General features: G+C 40.8%; 1 protein-coding gene across 1 annotated transcript in view; it reads left to right on the forward strand.

Moving 5' to 3' along the window:
* Positions 1-15,840, forward strand: part of LOC309371715 (serine/threonine-protein kinase TNNI3K) — a 136,218-nt gene that overhangs the window by 85,736 nt on the left and 34,642 nt on the right. Inside the window, exons 19-22 of the mRNA XM_081914640.1 lie at positions 3,289-3,341; positions 5,393-5,445; positions 6,815-6,947; positions 11,938-12,047. Coding sequence (XP_081770766.1) covers positions 3,289-3,341; positions 5,393-5,445; positions 6,815-6,947; positions 11,938-12,047 — 349 coding nt within the window. The remainder of the gene's footprint in view (positions 1-3,288; positions 3,342-5,392; positions 5,446-6,814; positions 6,948-11,937; positions 12,048-15,840) is intronic.

Raw genomic sequence — 15,840 nt, forward strand, 5'->3', positions numbered from 1 at the left:
GAAAAAGTGAGATGGTCCTCTCCCTTTCTCTCTCTTGTGAGCATTGTGAATAAAATTAATTATTTTTCACGAAATACATTTATAACTTACATAATTTTTGACACAAAACATAGTGAGACAGCTACTAGCTGGTTTAGTTGTTACTACCCCTTGAGAGTGTCACCAAATGTCTTTTCCATAGTGCAGCTCCATAATGCTATGAAAGCAGAAACTTAGAAATATCGGTACTTTTGCTTGGATGAACGGGTTCCCCATGATGGAGTGATATTCAAAGCAGCAAAGGAGCGTTTAAATATTACTTCTTTCATGTGGAACGTCAGATATCTAAAGTGGTACTGATATAAGAGTGGTGCATTTATAATAGCAGTGTTTCTAGTTAAGAAAGAACATGGTGCCAAGCTGTTGAAATGCCTTCTGCACTTTCCCTGGTTTTCAGTTACTTTTGAGTGATTACACGTTGGGGAGATGTGTTTGTAAACTAATGGCTTTAATAATGTGATGAGATTGAAAATGAAGCCTAATTACCACAGCACAGCTGACCCTTGGAATGCTTCCAGATGTGCCAAGGGCTAGGCCTCTCTAATCATGCAGGTTAATAAATTTCAGCAGTGCATCAAGAAGTGATCCCACTTCACCGGACACCTAATTTTCTCAGTATGGCAGGCAGGTACTGTGTGCCTTTTGGGGACAGCCCTTTTACAAAGATGAAGTACACAGCAAGATATTGTAGCTAAGAGCAGCTGTAGGCATGGTCAATAGCAAAACTTCACAATTTTTTTAGAAATATCTCCATTTGAGAAGGCGTTCTTAGAGAAAAATGTTCTATGGAGAACACATGGATAACATGGCCAGTACAGGCAAGCACCCTGCCCAGCTCCCCGTCTCAACTGCTCTCGGAAATCTTCCTTCTCAAATACAGAAACCTGACTCTCAGCTCAGCTTAAGAGTCTGTGCTATATCGAGCTGGCCATCCAATTAACAGAAAAGGAAGTAAACAGAATGTGTGATCAAGGACAAGGTGAGATCTAAGGTCAGAAAGTCTTGAGGAACCACATTTTCTCGTGTGTGTGCATGCAGCTGTAGAGAGAGAGAAGGGGGAAAATAAGTCAAAAAGTTTAGAGTATTCAGTAAGACAAGGATGGTCAACCTCTGACCCTCCAGATGTTGGGCTGTAGCCTAGAAGCATCCCAAGGGAGGTGGACAAGTTCTCAATCCCTGAAGTAAGAGATACACCTTCAACAACAGTAACAAGCTGGATAAATATCAGAAACATCAAACAGATTCCAGGTGGCCAAGGTAGCATCTCAGATTTTCAGTAGTGGGCAAGGTTCACAAGAGTTGTATCCAATTATATCTCTTTAGGCATGGTTGAGAGAAGGTTCTTTAATTCAGTGGATATTTTCTTTAGGAGGGAGGCAATTTTCACAGATTCCACCCATGTGGCCCTTCTCCCAAATCTATTAATGGGAACCCTCTAGAACAGCATGGGAGGTTCACGCTGGACTCCAGGTGAAAGGGGGGATTTGTGAAAATCACCTCTCCTCCCTTCAGCCCATGGAAGCCTCCCCTAGATTAAAGAGCCCCCTGTTAGTGGAAGGAAACAGCCCATGGCAAAGTGTCAAAAGGTCTGCTTTTTTATATTTTCGAGATTAAATTGCAGCACAAAACTTTTAAGAGAATTTGATGCAGCAGCTTTGTTTTTGACTTCAACATATAAAGAGAAATAATCATGTGGGCTGAAATAAGATGTCCCCTTATGTTCACTAAACAGTGCCTTGTATTGTTTTCATGCTCTTATGTGTGGTTTTAAGTATTTCAGAAACCACTTCATACTTTATACAGCAGTTGGGTTATATCAGCTATGGACCGCTGTATTGTGTAAGAAGGAAAAGCGGAAGCATTTATTGATAGGGGCAAAAAGGGTATGAACAGCTTAGTTGCATGTAATATGCCCAAATGCGTCTCTCATATAAAATCAAAATCCTGTTAACGCTTGTTTTGGGGTCTGTTTGCTCTTGTTTTAAAAAAATGTCCATGCCAATGATTTGCACTATTGTTCACCTAAAATAACTGTTCAATAAACTAACAGAAAAGTATCATCAGGAATAAATGCAGAGTGAGTGGAAGGACTGTAAAATCTAGTTGCATTAATACTAAGCTAGTCTGGTTGTGTTAACATGAGGGTTGGACTTTCAGAACCTATCCGACCTGTGAATCACCTGTGCTGAGACCTGGGTGAGGCAAATGGGAAAGTGAAAAATATCTTCTGGCCTCCTTGCCCTTTCCTCCAACATCCAGATGTCATGGTAGCCCACAAGGCCTGACATTCCCCAGGCGATATCGTGACTTTTGTCATGGGCTTTTTCTCCTCTCATGGTGGTTTCAACACTGACGGAAGCCTGACGGAAGGTGCATAATGTTTGTTACCGTAGGTCCTGTTGCCACCATCTACCAAGCCATTCTGAATTTGTGACTCTTTCCTTGAATAGGTTGGTGGAGATTTCCACCATTACATGCCAAATATGCTCCCAAGGCCCTGCTCGATGGGGGTCTAATGAGGAGATGATTGTGAAGATTACCTCATCATAAAGAGATAAGATTCATGTAAATCCTTTACGAGGCTACAAGCTTTCTTATGCAAAGTAGAAAGGGAAATGAACAAAATCAAAGGACAATGATTGTCTGTCAAATTAAATAGGGAGTAAAAAATGGAAATTAGCCTTTTGAGATCGGTCCAAAATATCCTCCTTATGAGCATCTTACAGTTGCTGGCAGTAGCCTGCTCACAGCTGGATTCCATGGGCTTTTTCCTGGGCTCATTTATGCCATTGTAAATTAGGAGTAGTCCACTTTATCTGAGTGGAGCTGAACTGAGAGGATAATCAGGCCTTCTGATTTTATTGAAAGGTTATCACTGGGTTCAGTCCAAAATGTCATCATCTTCATTCCTTCTAGGTAATGCTGTCACATAATTAATAAACCTGTTACAGATGATCTTCCACTAATTAGGAGATGTACTTGTTCTACTACTAATTAGAGAATGACTCTGACATTTGGACTTACTAAACTGTCAGGATTTTTTTCACCCTCCATTTTTTTGATATTGGACAATTTTTGAATCATGTTAATAACTGTAGGATGTAGCTAAAAACTAAACCTAAGACTCTGTTTCGGTATAATATAAGAGAGAGCAGAAAACAGTCTAAAATTCCTGATCATGTTGCACACATCCATTTTGAAGACAATACCATTCAGGTACCCAATCTAACAACTTATTCTTCTCCACAGTCACAATATCCTCTTGTACGAAGATGGTCATGCTGTTGTTGCTGATTTTGGAGGTAAGAGATTGGAAACTAAAAGAAAATCCCAGTATGTTTTGTAACCTCTCTAGCAAGGATGAGCAGACTTTGGACTGCAAGATCTGCTCTATCTATTGGAAATTATGACATCTACCAGTAGACCTCTTGCCCATCCCTGCTCTAGGGCAGAATTGGTAGCCATTATGTGAAAGATGGTTGGATATCATAAGCCACAGACTGATGAGGAAGCCACAATGATGTTTAATGTATTGTATCTCTTGCAATATTAGAGTTCAGTTGTTTTTATGTGGTAGGCTAACAAGTGAAGCCTTTGATGTAGTTTGCTTTCTTTTCTTTGTTAAGTTTAAATTATTTACTTAAACTCAGTTTAATAAACAGAAGGGGGAAAAACAAAACAGATAAATCTGGAAAAGGGGTTGGGGAGGTGGGAATCAGATATCCAGATCTAAAAACAAAGAACAAATTTCCATACCAGAATCAAGTAGAACAAATGGAAGTCATAAATTTCCAAGTAATATAAATGGGTTTACGTTATCGTGAACCTTGTTGCCACAATAAATTACAAAGACACTCTATTTTTCCACCAAAAATGCTATCTGGCTGGCTTCCTTTTCCACTTCTCCCCATATTTGTGAACTTAACCATACAGACAATATCCCAAACCTTAATTAACTATTAAAAGTTAGTTTCTTCATTATCTTCCAGTTATAACAGTTGATCATTTTGGCACCCATCAATGAACTGTCAAAAACTTTCTCAGCACCCAGAAATAATATTTCACAAGGTTGTTTTGTTTACTTGATAATATGATTGATATGTAACACTTCATGAATGTTTGAAGATAATTTGCATTCTTTAATAAATCTGGTCTGATCATCTCCAGTGTATTTATTTGTTGTATTTAATCTATTTGCAAGGATGATGCTCCACAATTTAAAATCCTGATTCAATAATGCTATAGGACAATATGGCTGGAATTAGCTGGCTGTTTTTATGTATAACCACCATTCTTGCCAATTCCCATGTTCTGAGGAGTATAGAACTTGAAATAATTTCATACAGTATCTCCCATAAGAGATGTTCAAGTTTATTCAGGAATATCTATAATCCTCAACTGTAAAGGCACCTGGATCAGGGGCATTATTATTTTGTAACTCACTAATTTCCCCAGTTCAGGGATAGTTAAAGAGGCTTTTCAATATCGGGTCAAGTTTGGCATGGTACAAAGGCCTGAATAACATATTTCTCAGGACGATCAGATATATAAAGTTTCTGAAAAGAAAGAGAGAGATTCATTTGCAATGTCATTAGATCTTGTTACACTTTCACTCCTGTTGTTCTTGAGTCACAATACCAGGTTATTATATGGCTTCTGCAGTTCCCCTGCTCATCTTATTCCCAATCCTGTTATCTGCTACCTTCCCACATATGTTTTAGATGTACTATATATGGGGTCAAAGCCAGAAAAAACTAGCTTGTAGGCAAATAGAGCAAGGACTCATGCTATATAAGATCTTGATATACTGTGATTATAAGCTGGGTAATTACTGTTGGTCACATATCCTTTGGGGAACAAATGGAATTTGGGGGTGGGGTGGGCAAAAGCTAATGATTACTGATCTCCTATTCCGATCATAATTTTAAACAGGCAATGCAAATCTATGTTTTGTAATCCAATGATTTTCCTTATCTGCACTGATGCAGAAAAATCCATTGGTTCAAAAATAAAACCAGCCTCTTAAAAGCCTATATATAGGCTGGCTTGAGTTTTTGAGAGATGCTGATGGCCTCTGGCAGGGCATCCATGTTTTTGGTGGTGGATGTAAATCTGATTTTGAATAACTGAAGTATTCAAATACAAATATTAATTATTTAATGCAAGCCTTTTAATGAATGCTGTCCTTGACAAACAATGCCATGATGTCATTGTATTTCCACTTGAACTTTATACAACTTACAAATATATATGCATTTTTGTTCTTTTTTAAATACTGTACTTTGGTTATCCTGTACTCAGTGATACTTATTTAAATGCTCTCCCTCCCTTTTGTTTTGCTTTTACATCCCAGAATCCAGATTTCTGCAGTCTCTGGATGAAGATAATATGACAAAACAACCTGGGGTTTGCCTATTCTTTCTCTCTCGTTACAAATAAGTACTATCAAATGTATATGAAAATCTAGTCAAGGAGCAAGAAATAAGATTAGGATTTTCTTCTTCCAACATACATGCTATTGTATAATGACAGTGTATGCCATTTGTTTGCCATGTCAATTGAGATCAATGATGATTAGTGGGTACAAAAAGTTCTCTCTGCTTTGCACTCAGAAATGAATTTCTAGTCTGCAACAGTAATTGGCATTAGAATTTGCTACTTATATTAGTAGTTCTTATATTAGTAGTTCAGAATCATCTTCAGACTGTTGATGGGTAAGTTCCCCCAGCCCCCAGAACTGTAATTGTTTTTCTGAGCTTTCATGAAGAACTCTAAGAGGGAGGGATTGTTGTTTTGTACTGAGAATTCTTTGAAAAGGTTTGGAGTGTTGGCTTACCAGAGAATGGAGCCTCCATTCTGAACATAGCCTCCGACATAGTATCACCTCAGGACATTTCAGGAAATGGAAATGGAAGCTCCTGACCAATGCAGAGCATCACTGTTGCCCACCACTTGTTGTGCCGCCATTGAAAATTTACTTCTTTCTCTCAGACTAGGAGCTGCCAAGAGCAGACCCACCAAGTGTCCTTATTTTCCAGGGACAGTCCAGGATTTACAGAAGCCATCTCAGTTTCTGATTTGATTCCGGAATATCCTATTTTTCTTAGGACATCTCTATTTTCATTGGAGAAATGTTGGAGCTATGCAACCCCCAAGCAAAGGACATAGCTATACAGCAGGCTCCCTCAACCTCAGCCCTCCAGATGTTCTGAGACTATAATTCCCATCCTCCCTGACCACTGGTCCTGCTAGCTAGGGATCATGGGAGTTGTAGGCCAAAAACATCAGGAGGGCCAAGGTTGAGGAAGCCTGCTATACAGCCTTTAGAAGACATCTGAAGGCAGCCCTATATAGGGAAGCTTTTTTTACTGTTTAGTGTTTTATTATGTTTTTATATGTTGGGAGCTGTCCAGAGTGGCTGGGGCAACCCTGTCAGATGGATAGGGTATTATTATTATTATTATTATTATTATTATTATTATTATTATTATTATATAGGACACCCCTGTTTTTACTGGAGAAATATTGTAGGGTATGGAAGAGCATCCTGGTTTTATGCATGAAGTGAAGCCCACAGTGCAGTTTGAAACTCAATAAAAGACTTGGGAATCTGTTGCGCAGGAACAATCTGATCACCATTCTCCCTTCCTATTAAGAGAATTGTTTTGTGAACATATTGCCAGAAAGCAAAGAGAAATGAAGCTGGAGAATCGGTGCCCCTGTGAAGAAACAAAACATACCATTAATGCATTATTGATGTTGTCTTGATGTACAGAACCTGCGCTGGATGGCCCCTGAAGTATTCACACAGTGTACTCGCTACACTATAAAGGCCGATGTTTTCAGCTATGCCTTGTGTCTCTGGGAACTGTTAACAGGGGAAATTCCATTTGCTCACCTCAAACCAGGTAAGATGCACAGCAAGCTAGCATCAAGATTGCTTCTTTCTGGTGCACAACAAAGAAGCTGCTTTGTATAACACTAACTCAGCTTTTAGTCAAATGTGTATTTGTTTTAATTTTGCATCGTGGGCTTTCAGTTTCCACATAGAACTATAAACCCGGTGTTTTGCAGTCAGCCACAGTACGCTGAAATCAATGTTTCGTCAAGGAAAAAGAATTATGCAGGCAACTTAAGAGTCTGTACTAGCTTTTACCCTAAGGTGCTTTCTCCAAACTAAGCTTATCAGATGCCTGAGGTGTTTCAAGCTTACTAGAATGTTAATATATATTTTTATGCATACACCACTGAAAATGTACTGCAAAACAAGGAGATCAACGCTTTGCCATCAAAGCAACATAGCTGTTGTGAGCAAAGGTGCCCTGATCACCCAGTGTGACATCATAGCCAGATCGTCTTGACCCAGTGTGACATCACAGCCATTCACTCTACACTGGGAAACCTTTAGAGCCAAAACTGTGCATCGAATGAGCTACCAAATTCAGCAGAAAACTGCTCCAGTTTCTAATGAACGCCGGTTCAGAATGTACTTGAACTTCATTTTTTAAATGGCCCTTAAATCTACATATAAATGGGGCTGTTTGCTGGGGGTTGAGAGTTCTTTTGCTCTTTCAGTTATAGCTGGATGCTGTCAGGTTCAGGTGTTTGACTTGGCCAACTGCACTTCATCACAGAGACTAGAAGCTCCACACACCCACTGAACCTGGGGGGGAAACATGGGGAAAGTGGTCTTATATGAAAATGCTGCAAGTAGGCTCCCTGGAGCTGACTTGCAGAGGGACATAGCAGAAAAGGCGTGGGAAGGAGTGTTCCAGAGGAATCCAAAAGTGTCTCCTTCCTTCTGCCCAGCAGCCTCCTCCTATTGAAAGTTTTATCAGGTTCGTGCTTGTTGTTATTTACAGTCAAGTACTTTAACAGGGCCAGGCACTTTCTAAACACCGAGAAGCTTGCAGTCTGGAGAATTCCCCTGAACTTTCCTGTTCTAAGCATGACTCCATTGATTCTCACTAATTAGCTTCACTTGTCTTGTGCAACAGCCATTCATTCCATTTTCCCATTTGAGACAGCCAGGGTGCTTAGCTTTTCAAAGTCATTATTCCTCTGATGCATTTAAAGTTATATATTTATTGACCCTATTTGCTCGTTCTTGGTTGGTGGAAAGCCGGAGAAAATTCTCCTCTTCCCAAATACTCCGGAGATCTTATTAAAACAAGATTCACATCTCTTCTGCCACTTATGGAATTATGATCATTTTACTAGTTCAATGCTTTTTGCTTTCTCTCCCTACACCTTTTAAAAAAACCACATACTATTTTCTTTTATTGGTGTCTTTACTGGGTATTGTATCATTAATACATTTTTGTTTGCAGGAATTTCTGCATCCTTAAGCTTTTCCTTTTTCTTATTCTAGTTTCTATCATTTCTTTTACTGATTTGTTGAAGATAAAATGTTGTCACAATCTGATTTCAGAATTTGATTTCCCACGTTTTTATAGGCATTTGCCCTTCATGAAATAAATGTCAAGCTTTTAGATTACCGTACTTTTCTGTGTATAAGACTTTTTTTTCTTTAAAAATCATGCTAAAAAGTGGGGGTCTTCTTATACAGGGGTAGTGCATAGGGTGGACGTTTGATTGGTTGCTGCCATGGCTGTCAGCAGCTATTGTGCATGTTATTGTTTGGTGCGTCAATGGCTGCTGCTCCAGTAGTTGGGCGGGTGATTGGCAGCTTCTGGCAGCGATGGGACAGACGGGAGGCGGATTTTGTGACTTGTGCGGGTGACCGATTTTTGGCAATTCCCCTTCCCAGCTGAACAACTCTGGGCAATCCTCCAAAAAGAAGCTCAACAACTCTGTTCCATCTCCCCCCATTTTCTTAAATTTGAGTCCCACAAAATAGGGGGCGTCTTATAGGTGGGGACATCTTATAGACAGAAAAGTACGGTAGTCTTCATGGTTTTTTTATTTTGTTTCTACAGTTTACAATAACATTTCCCACCCCACCCCTAAAAATTCAAGTATCTGCTCTAGAGTGATACATTTGCCAGAACATTTTTCTTGTAGTTCCATAGCTCGGCTTTCCACAAGCTAAGCACAGACATTTTCTCTGAAGGTGTTCTGACCTAGCCTTCCCATCTGGGGCAAAATGTGCTGATCCTAAAAACCCAGTGGAGAAGGCTTTATATTTGACTTTTCTCTCTTCCCACCTCTACATGCTTCTCAAAATATTTTTATCCACCTATGATTTCTTCTCACATTTTCCTTTCATACTCAGGTTGAACTTTATCTCTGCCTTCCTGCTAGTTTCTTCCACCCCTCCCCCCTAATCTTTTTGCATCCATTTCTTCCTCCTTGTCCTCTTCTTTTCTATTCCCAGTTTGTATAATCATTGCAATGTAATAACATTTTAACTCACTTTCTAATTTACTTGAATACCTCTTCAGGCCTTTTAGAGGAGGGAGACATTCCTTCCCTCTTCCCCTGCTGAACATCTGTCTCCCGGCCTCATTTAGTTGACTTAGAAAGAGTTGCTGGTGCTGGCATTAGCAGGACTAGTGGGCATGGCGAGCAAGCAAGGAGGCACTGGGCAGACTGTAGCACTAAGGCCCACCTGAAAGTGCCTCAAGGCCCATCAGTGTGGCCCATGTAATTGTCTGTGAATCACAGGAATAGGCATTCAGCTTAAGAGAAGAAGAAGAAGAAGAAGAAGAAGAAGAAGAAGAAGAAGAAGAAGAGTAGTAGTAGTAGTAGTAGTAGTAGTAGTAGTAGTAGTTTGGATTTGATATCCCGCCTTTCACTCCCTTTAAGGAGTCTCAAAGCAGCTAACATTCTCCTTTCCCTTCCTCCCCCACAACAAACACTCTGTGAGATGAGTGGAGCTGAGAGACTTCAGAGAAATGTGACTGGCCCAAGGTCACCCAGCAGCTGCAGGTGGAGGAGCGGGGAAGCGAACCCGGTTCACCAGATTACAAGTTCACCACTGCTCTTAACCACTACACCACATTGGCTCTCAATCCCAGGCACCTTTGCATGATACCAGGATGTTCTAAGGCTCCCTTTATGTGAAGCTCTGCAAGATCTGAGTGTACCCTGCCCCAGAGTCAAGCTAGGTTCTGTGTCCAGGTGAGAACCAAGAGTGGCCCCCTCAGAAGGTAGGTCATTACCTGGTCTGGACCCCTCAGAAGGTAGGTCATTACCTGGTCTGGACCCTGTCTCATATCCTTCCCTGTGAATTTCTCTTGTTTGCCAGCTGTCAAATCCAGAACAGATACATACCACTCACCCTTCCCAAGTTGACCAGAATATCCCATAATTTCAGAAGCTATCCTGGCTTCTGATTGGATCATTGGATGTCCCAATTTTTGGTCCAGTGTTCTGGCATGAATCAGCTGATTTGTGCCAGAGCACTGGACCAAAAGACACTCGTATTTTGGTCTTGTGCTCTTGCAAGAGTCAGCTGGATCCTACAAGAACTTGGGATCAAAAAATGAGCATCCCAGTTATGATCAGTAGGATGTTGGAGGGTATATAGATGCAGGATTCCAATTATTAAACATTTCATGACTCTTCTGAAAGCTTCCAGAAGCAAAGGGAAACTGTACTTTCGCTTCTTACAGATATAAATGCATAAGATTTGCAGAAAGCTAAGATTAACCACAAAGCACCTTTTGACCCCAGATGTTAACATAACGATCTTTTAAAAAGAAATGCAGCTTGGCTGGAGTGCTGAACCGTGATGAATTTTTCAACTTTTAAAAATAATACTGGGAGCCAGATGGGAAGGTGGAAAACAAGCACATTAGAAAGAAAAGAAGAGTGAATAGGCCATGTAGCTGAGAAACTGTTTAGGTTTTATAATGCAGGCATAATTGAAATAAAAAGGTAACAACCCATTACTTAAGCACTAAGTGCCAACCAATTAGACTACAGCAATAGTGTTTATCAATCAGAGGCAGCCCATGTTGGGTAGTTAAAGATCTGCCGTGAAGATGAATTACACATAATGACTAGTCTAAATCTGAGAGATTAAACCATTTGGGAACGTCGGAGTAGCTTCCTTTTAAAATGGGCATTACTATGTGGCTGTAAAAAGGTCATTTGGTTCTTGGAGAGACCACAGGGGCATAGACTATGGCCATGCAAGTGTCCAGAACCCTCTTTAGATTTCTTACATTATCTGTAATAGTTGCATGGCAAAACCCACTTGAGTAGTTGTATGATGAATAGAAATACTGAAACTAACAGAAAAGTTTAGATTCCAGTTAAACCAGGCACCTCAAACGTGGATGCATGATTTGCAGCTCAGGACTTGTGCATAAGTTAATGTTTAGGTCCTTTGCTACTGTACCAGACGGTAAGTATATATTTATCGCTGGATAGCTGCAGCCTTACCTATTAAGACCTACTAGATATAATTCACTATGATTAATTGGTCATCTACCAGGGACTAACTGCAGCCTACCCATCTCATAACATGGTAACAGATGGCAAGAATACCAAGTTAAACGTAGCATACATACAAAATTTAAATGTGTACCAGCCTGAGTTTGATGCTATCATTCCGAAATCTCATGCTGATTGGAGAAATTACTGCGGCATATTTTCATCAATGAGTGAATAACTGAGAGAAGCGGAGGAAAGGGGAGTCTCTACAAACATCACTCATTTGAAGGAATATTCACTAAATCAGATAATATATACCTGGATTAAACTCTTCATCCATTTGTTCCTCTTGTTAAGAGATGTTGACTTCCTACCAGGTTCATAAGTGATCCTACAGAGTGCAAATAAAAGGCCACTGCAGGAGTAACGCCCATAAAAATTGGTTGAAAACAGTGCTACTGACTGAGGACTGACTTTCATTCTTGGCTTCTTTTCCTTCACCTGCATTTTGGGAGGGACAATAATTCCTCCTCCTTATTGTTTTCTTATTTACAGCGGCTGCAGCAGCAGACATGGCCTACCATCACATCAGGCCTCCAATAGGCTACTCAATTCCCAAGCCCATCTCATCATTGTTAATGAGGGGCTGGAATGCATGTCCTGAGGTAAGTGGCCCCATTTCTTAATTTTCCAAGCAATATATGCCACTGTTCCTTGATGAAGAATTGAAAGCAGAATTGCCTGCTCATTTAAACATTGGACACCTGAGGCCTAGATCCATCGCTTTGATTTTCAGTTTCTTTTATGAAAGGATATAGAAACTGTAGTGTTAATCTGTTTTCTGCTGATATTTCCTTGCAGGTGTACATACAAAAAGAAAACACGGGGGTGGGATCACAGATGGTTTTGTTAATGTTGTGCCCGAATGAAGATATTTGACTGTTGGACCTACTAAATATGATTCCTAGTCACTGGCTTTGTCCAGAGAGAGCAGTGCTTTTATGGATGACTAGCAAATTATTGACATGCTAGTTACCCAAAGCTGGACACCCGCCATGCTGTGATGATCACTACTCATGACAATTGTCACAACTGGGTTTGGGCATTGGGGCAATCTTAGTCTTTGATGGAAGGGAAGTTGTTGTCTCTGTCTCTCCTCACAATGCTGAGGTATCCTACTAAAGGAATCTGGTGTTTCCTATGCCCTTATGCCCAGTCAGGGGCCAGGGCAAATGGAACACCCTCAGATGGCAATTCCTGCAGGGGCCACCCTATTTGATGTAAGTCTTAGGAAGCCCTGCTCTGGGATTGACCTGTGGCATCACTTCCAGCAGGCGGGCCAGAAGTAATTAATTGCCCCATGCGCAGGCCATACCTCTTTTATCTATATTCAATAAAGTTGTGGCCTGTTTCGATCCAAAATCAGTCTACATTGTCCTTCGATTGTCTTGGGGGTTGGGGACAGAGGAGCCTAGTGCCTTGGCCTGCAGTGCTTCCTGTCTATAATCTGATACTATAGTACAGAGCTGTCATTTGCACTGGCTTGTACACTTCAGTTTCAACCAGCAGGGCTGGTTTGGTTTAGGCATTCTTCAATAGGATGGCACCAAGCTACTGCTACAGTTGTCACTTTTTTCTGGCCGCCCTCCTGTGTCTTTTAACAGCTGTTCCATACCCAGAATTTTAGCAGGTGAAGCTTTTTCTGCAACTGATCTCCATGCCAGGAAAACTCATCTGCTAAATTTCTGTCCATCAGGCTATGAAGTCAAAAGAGGAAGTCCAGCAAAGAAAAAGAAAAAGGTTAGTAACCTAGATATGGAGTGACCTGTCATACAACACACTGATTTAGCCAGAAGTGAGAAAGTAGCCCAGATTAGCCCAGCTGTCAGTCAGATTCTCTTCTTTCTGTACAGTCTGTGAAATACCACTGCCATTTCCCTTCTGGCTTCTCCTTGAGTTCATCTCTGTGCAGCCTACTCCTCCTTCCCTTGGAAAACAGAAATGCTAAACCCAGATGATAATATATCAGCTTCTGCAAGAGATCAGTCGTAGATTGTTGATATGGTAATAAGATATTTATTTTCCAAAACCTTAATCATAATCAAGAGCCTTTCAGATCTGTTTAAAGCCTTTTGTTACTGCTGGATATCTGGGTACTCTTTAGCTGATTATTTTCATATTTGTTTTATTTCTTGGTGGGGCAACTAGAAGAGATAGCTCCACCTATTGTTTAAAAACCATTAAAACTATCTCTGCATAAAAGAGCAAATCTGGCATGCCACGTCAAGAGACATACGTTGTTTTCCTACTTTCTCTGGTTTTTCACTTTCGATTATTTTTAAAACTCCATATTTTAATTAACAGATATTAGAAATTAAAACAACCTTCACGATGGCAGGGTGCCATGGTTAGAACAGTTGTGCTGTCTTGGCAACAGGCAATCTAGATGACAAGGCAGATAATAAGGGAAGAGACTATCTTCCTTCCCAGACTGGCCCAGCCTAGCTGACAAATATCAGGTAAAAGGGAGGGGACCGGAGCTTGCTGAAAGAAAAGAAAAAAACACAAGCAAACTTTTAAAATAAATATTTTAAATAAGTAGATTAGATGCATGTTCCATACCCTTCCGTTGCCCTTTCCTTAATCCCAGCAGGCTTGCAGAAGAGAGAGAAAAACTACTGATAGCTCAGTAAGGCTCACTCCCCACGTTCAGATCAAGTGCCAAAGAACCAGTTTCCCCCATAGTTAGAGTGGTGTGATGGTTGTAGTGTTGGGTTAGAATCTGGGAGACTGTGGTTCACATCCCTGCTTAGCCACAAAGCCTACTGAGTGGGTGACCTTGGGCCCATCACCAGCTCTCAGCCTAACTTATGTCACAGAGATTAATGTGGAGAGGGGGAGAACCATGTATGCCGCCTTGAGCTCCTTGAAGGAAAATTGGGATACAAATGTAATACAGATATAAAGAGTTCATGCTGGTAAACAAGCCAGTCAGTTGTTCCCAATATTTATCCCCCATCACCGCCACCATTTTGTGACTCGATATGGCATGTTGCTGGTGCACAAGCCATAAGCACCAAAAATGCTTCTTCTGTGGTGGAAACTAGCCAGTCCCAGTTCAAAGTGTGAGACAGGCCTCCTTTCCTGTTGCTGTTCTGGGCACAGAAGGAGCAGACTAAGGAGCCAGCTGTTTGCTCAGCTTCCACATCATCATACTCTCTCTCTCTCTCTCTCTCTCTCTCTCTCTCTCTCTCTCTCTCTCTCTCACACACACACACACACACACACACACACACACAGAGCCAGGAACAGAAGCTCATCTTTGAAGATGCTGTAAGCAATTCCCCAGAAGGGTTCTTACAGGATATTGTTGCTTTCTGCCTTCTTAAAAGGCTCAGTGGTGCTTCACTTGACCACACTGGGTCCTGCAACTGTGTCTTTTTTATTTTAAAAAAATCAGCTCTAAAAAATACGGAAGGAGAATATAAAAAACACTGGTCTGCAGTGGCATGGTAATGTTATCTGGATGTTATCTAGGTTCTTCATAAAAAGTGAGTGAACAGAAGGCAGCCATTCCAGAGAACCTAGGGGCATGTGTGGAAGCAACCTTAGTAATATACTATCAGACCAACAATCCTGCTTGGTTAGTAGAGGAGAATTTTAATGGAGAAATATCCCTAAGCTGAGGATGCACAGATGTCTTATTGCAGATTCATATTCATCTAGGCAGTGGGGTGAAGAATTAACATATTGAGCAACAGTCTCTCCAAATTTGGGTTTGCCCCTCAAGTTTTGATCTATAACAGTATTTAGCAGGGGGATAGGCTTTTGAAAACCCTTTGTCCGTTTCTACATATAGCAAAACGATACCTCTATCAAATTCTACCCTCCTAAAAGGTATATATAGTGACTCTATATCTAATCCATTTTATTAAAAATGCATACATAAAAAGTAACACTGTCATTGTGCAGCCCCCATTGGAGGATCTGTCATGCTGCATCACAATCTTGATTTGCATGAAGTCAGAGCTCGCACCCTCCATTGGATAATTTGTACTGTTTTAGCGCAAGCCTGGATTTGCTGGAAGTCAGGGCAGGTGAGGGAAGCAAATGGGAAGGCAGTCTTTAAAAGGGCATTTTCAAACAACAACAGATGTTTGAATAAAGCAGGGATGGAGGGACACAGAAGCTGTGAGAATGTTGTGGGGGCATGTTGAGGGAGCTGTGACAACATGGAGGACTTGAAAAAAGCTCTGAGAATATGGACACTTGAAGGAGCTGTTATGGGATTTGGGGATTGGGGTGAGGGGGAAAGGGATGGGTCAGGTTGGCAAGGGGGCTGAGGGTTTGGTGGAGGGGGTTGATGCGTAATGTGAGCAGGGGTGGCAGATCCTAGTTGTTGTTTTATTTAAAAAAGCAGTTATTCTATTGTAAGAAAACTTTATACAAAATATGCAA

This window comes from Podarcis melisellensis (assembly GCF_964234715.1).
Source record: "Podarcis melisellensis genome assembly, chromosome: 6".
In the NCBI taxonomy this organism is placed as follows: domain Eukaryota; kingdom Metazoa; phylum Chordata; class Lepidosauria; order Squamata; family Lacertidae; genus Podarcis; species Podarcis melisellensis.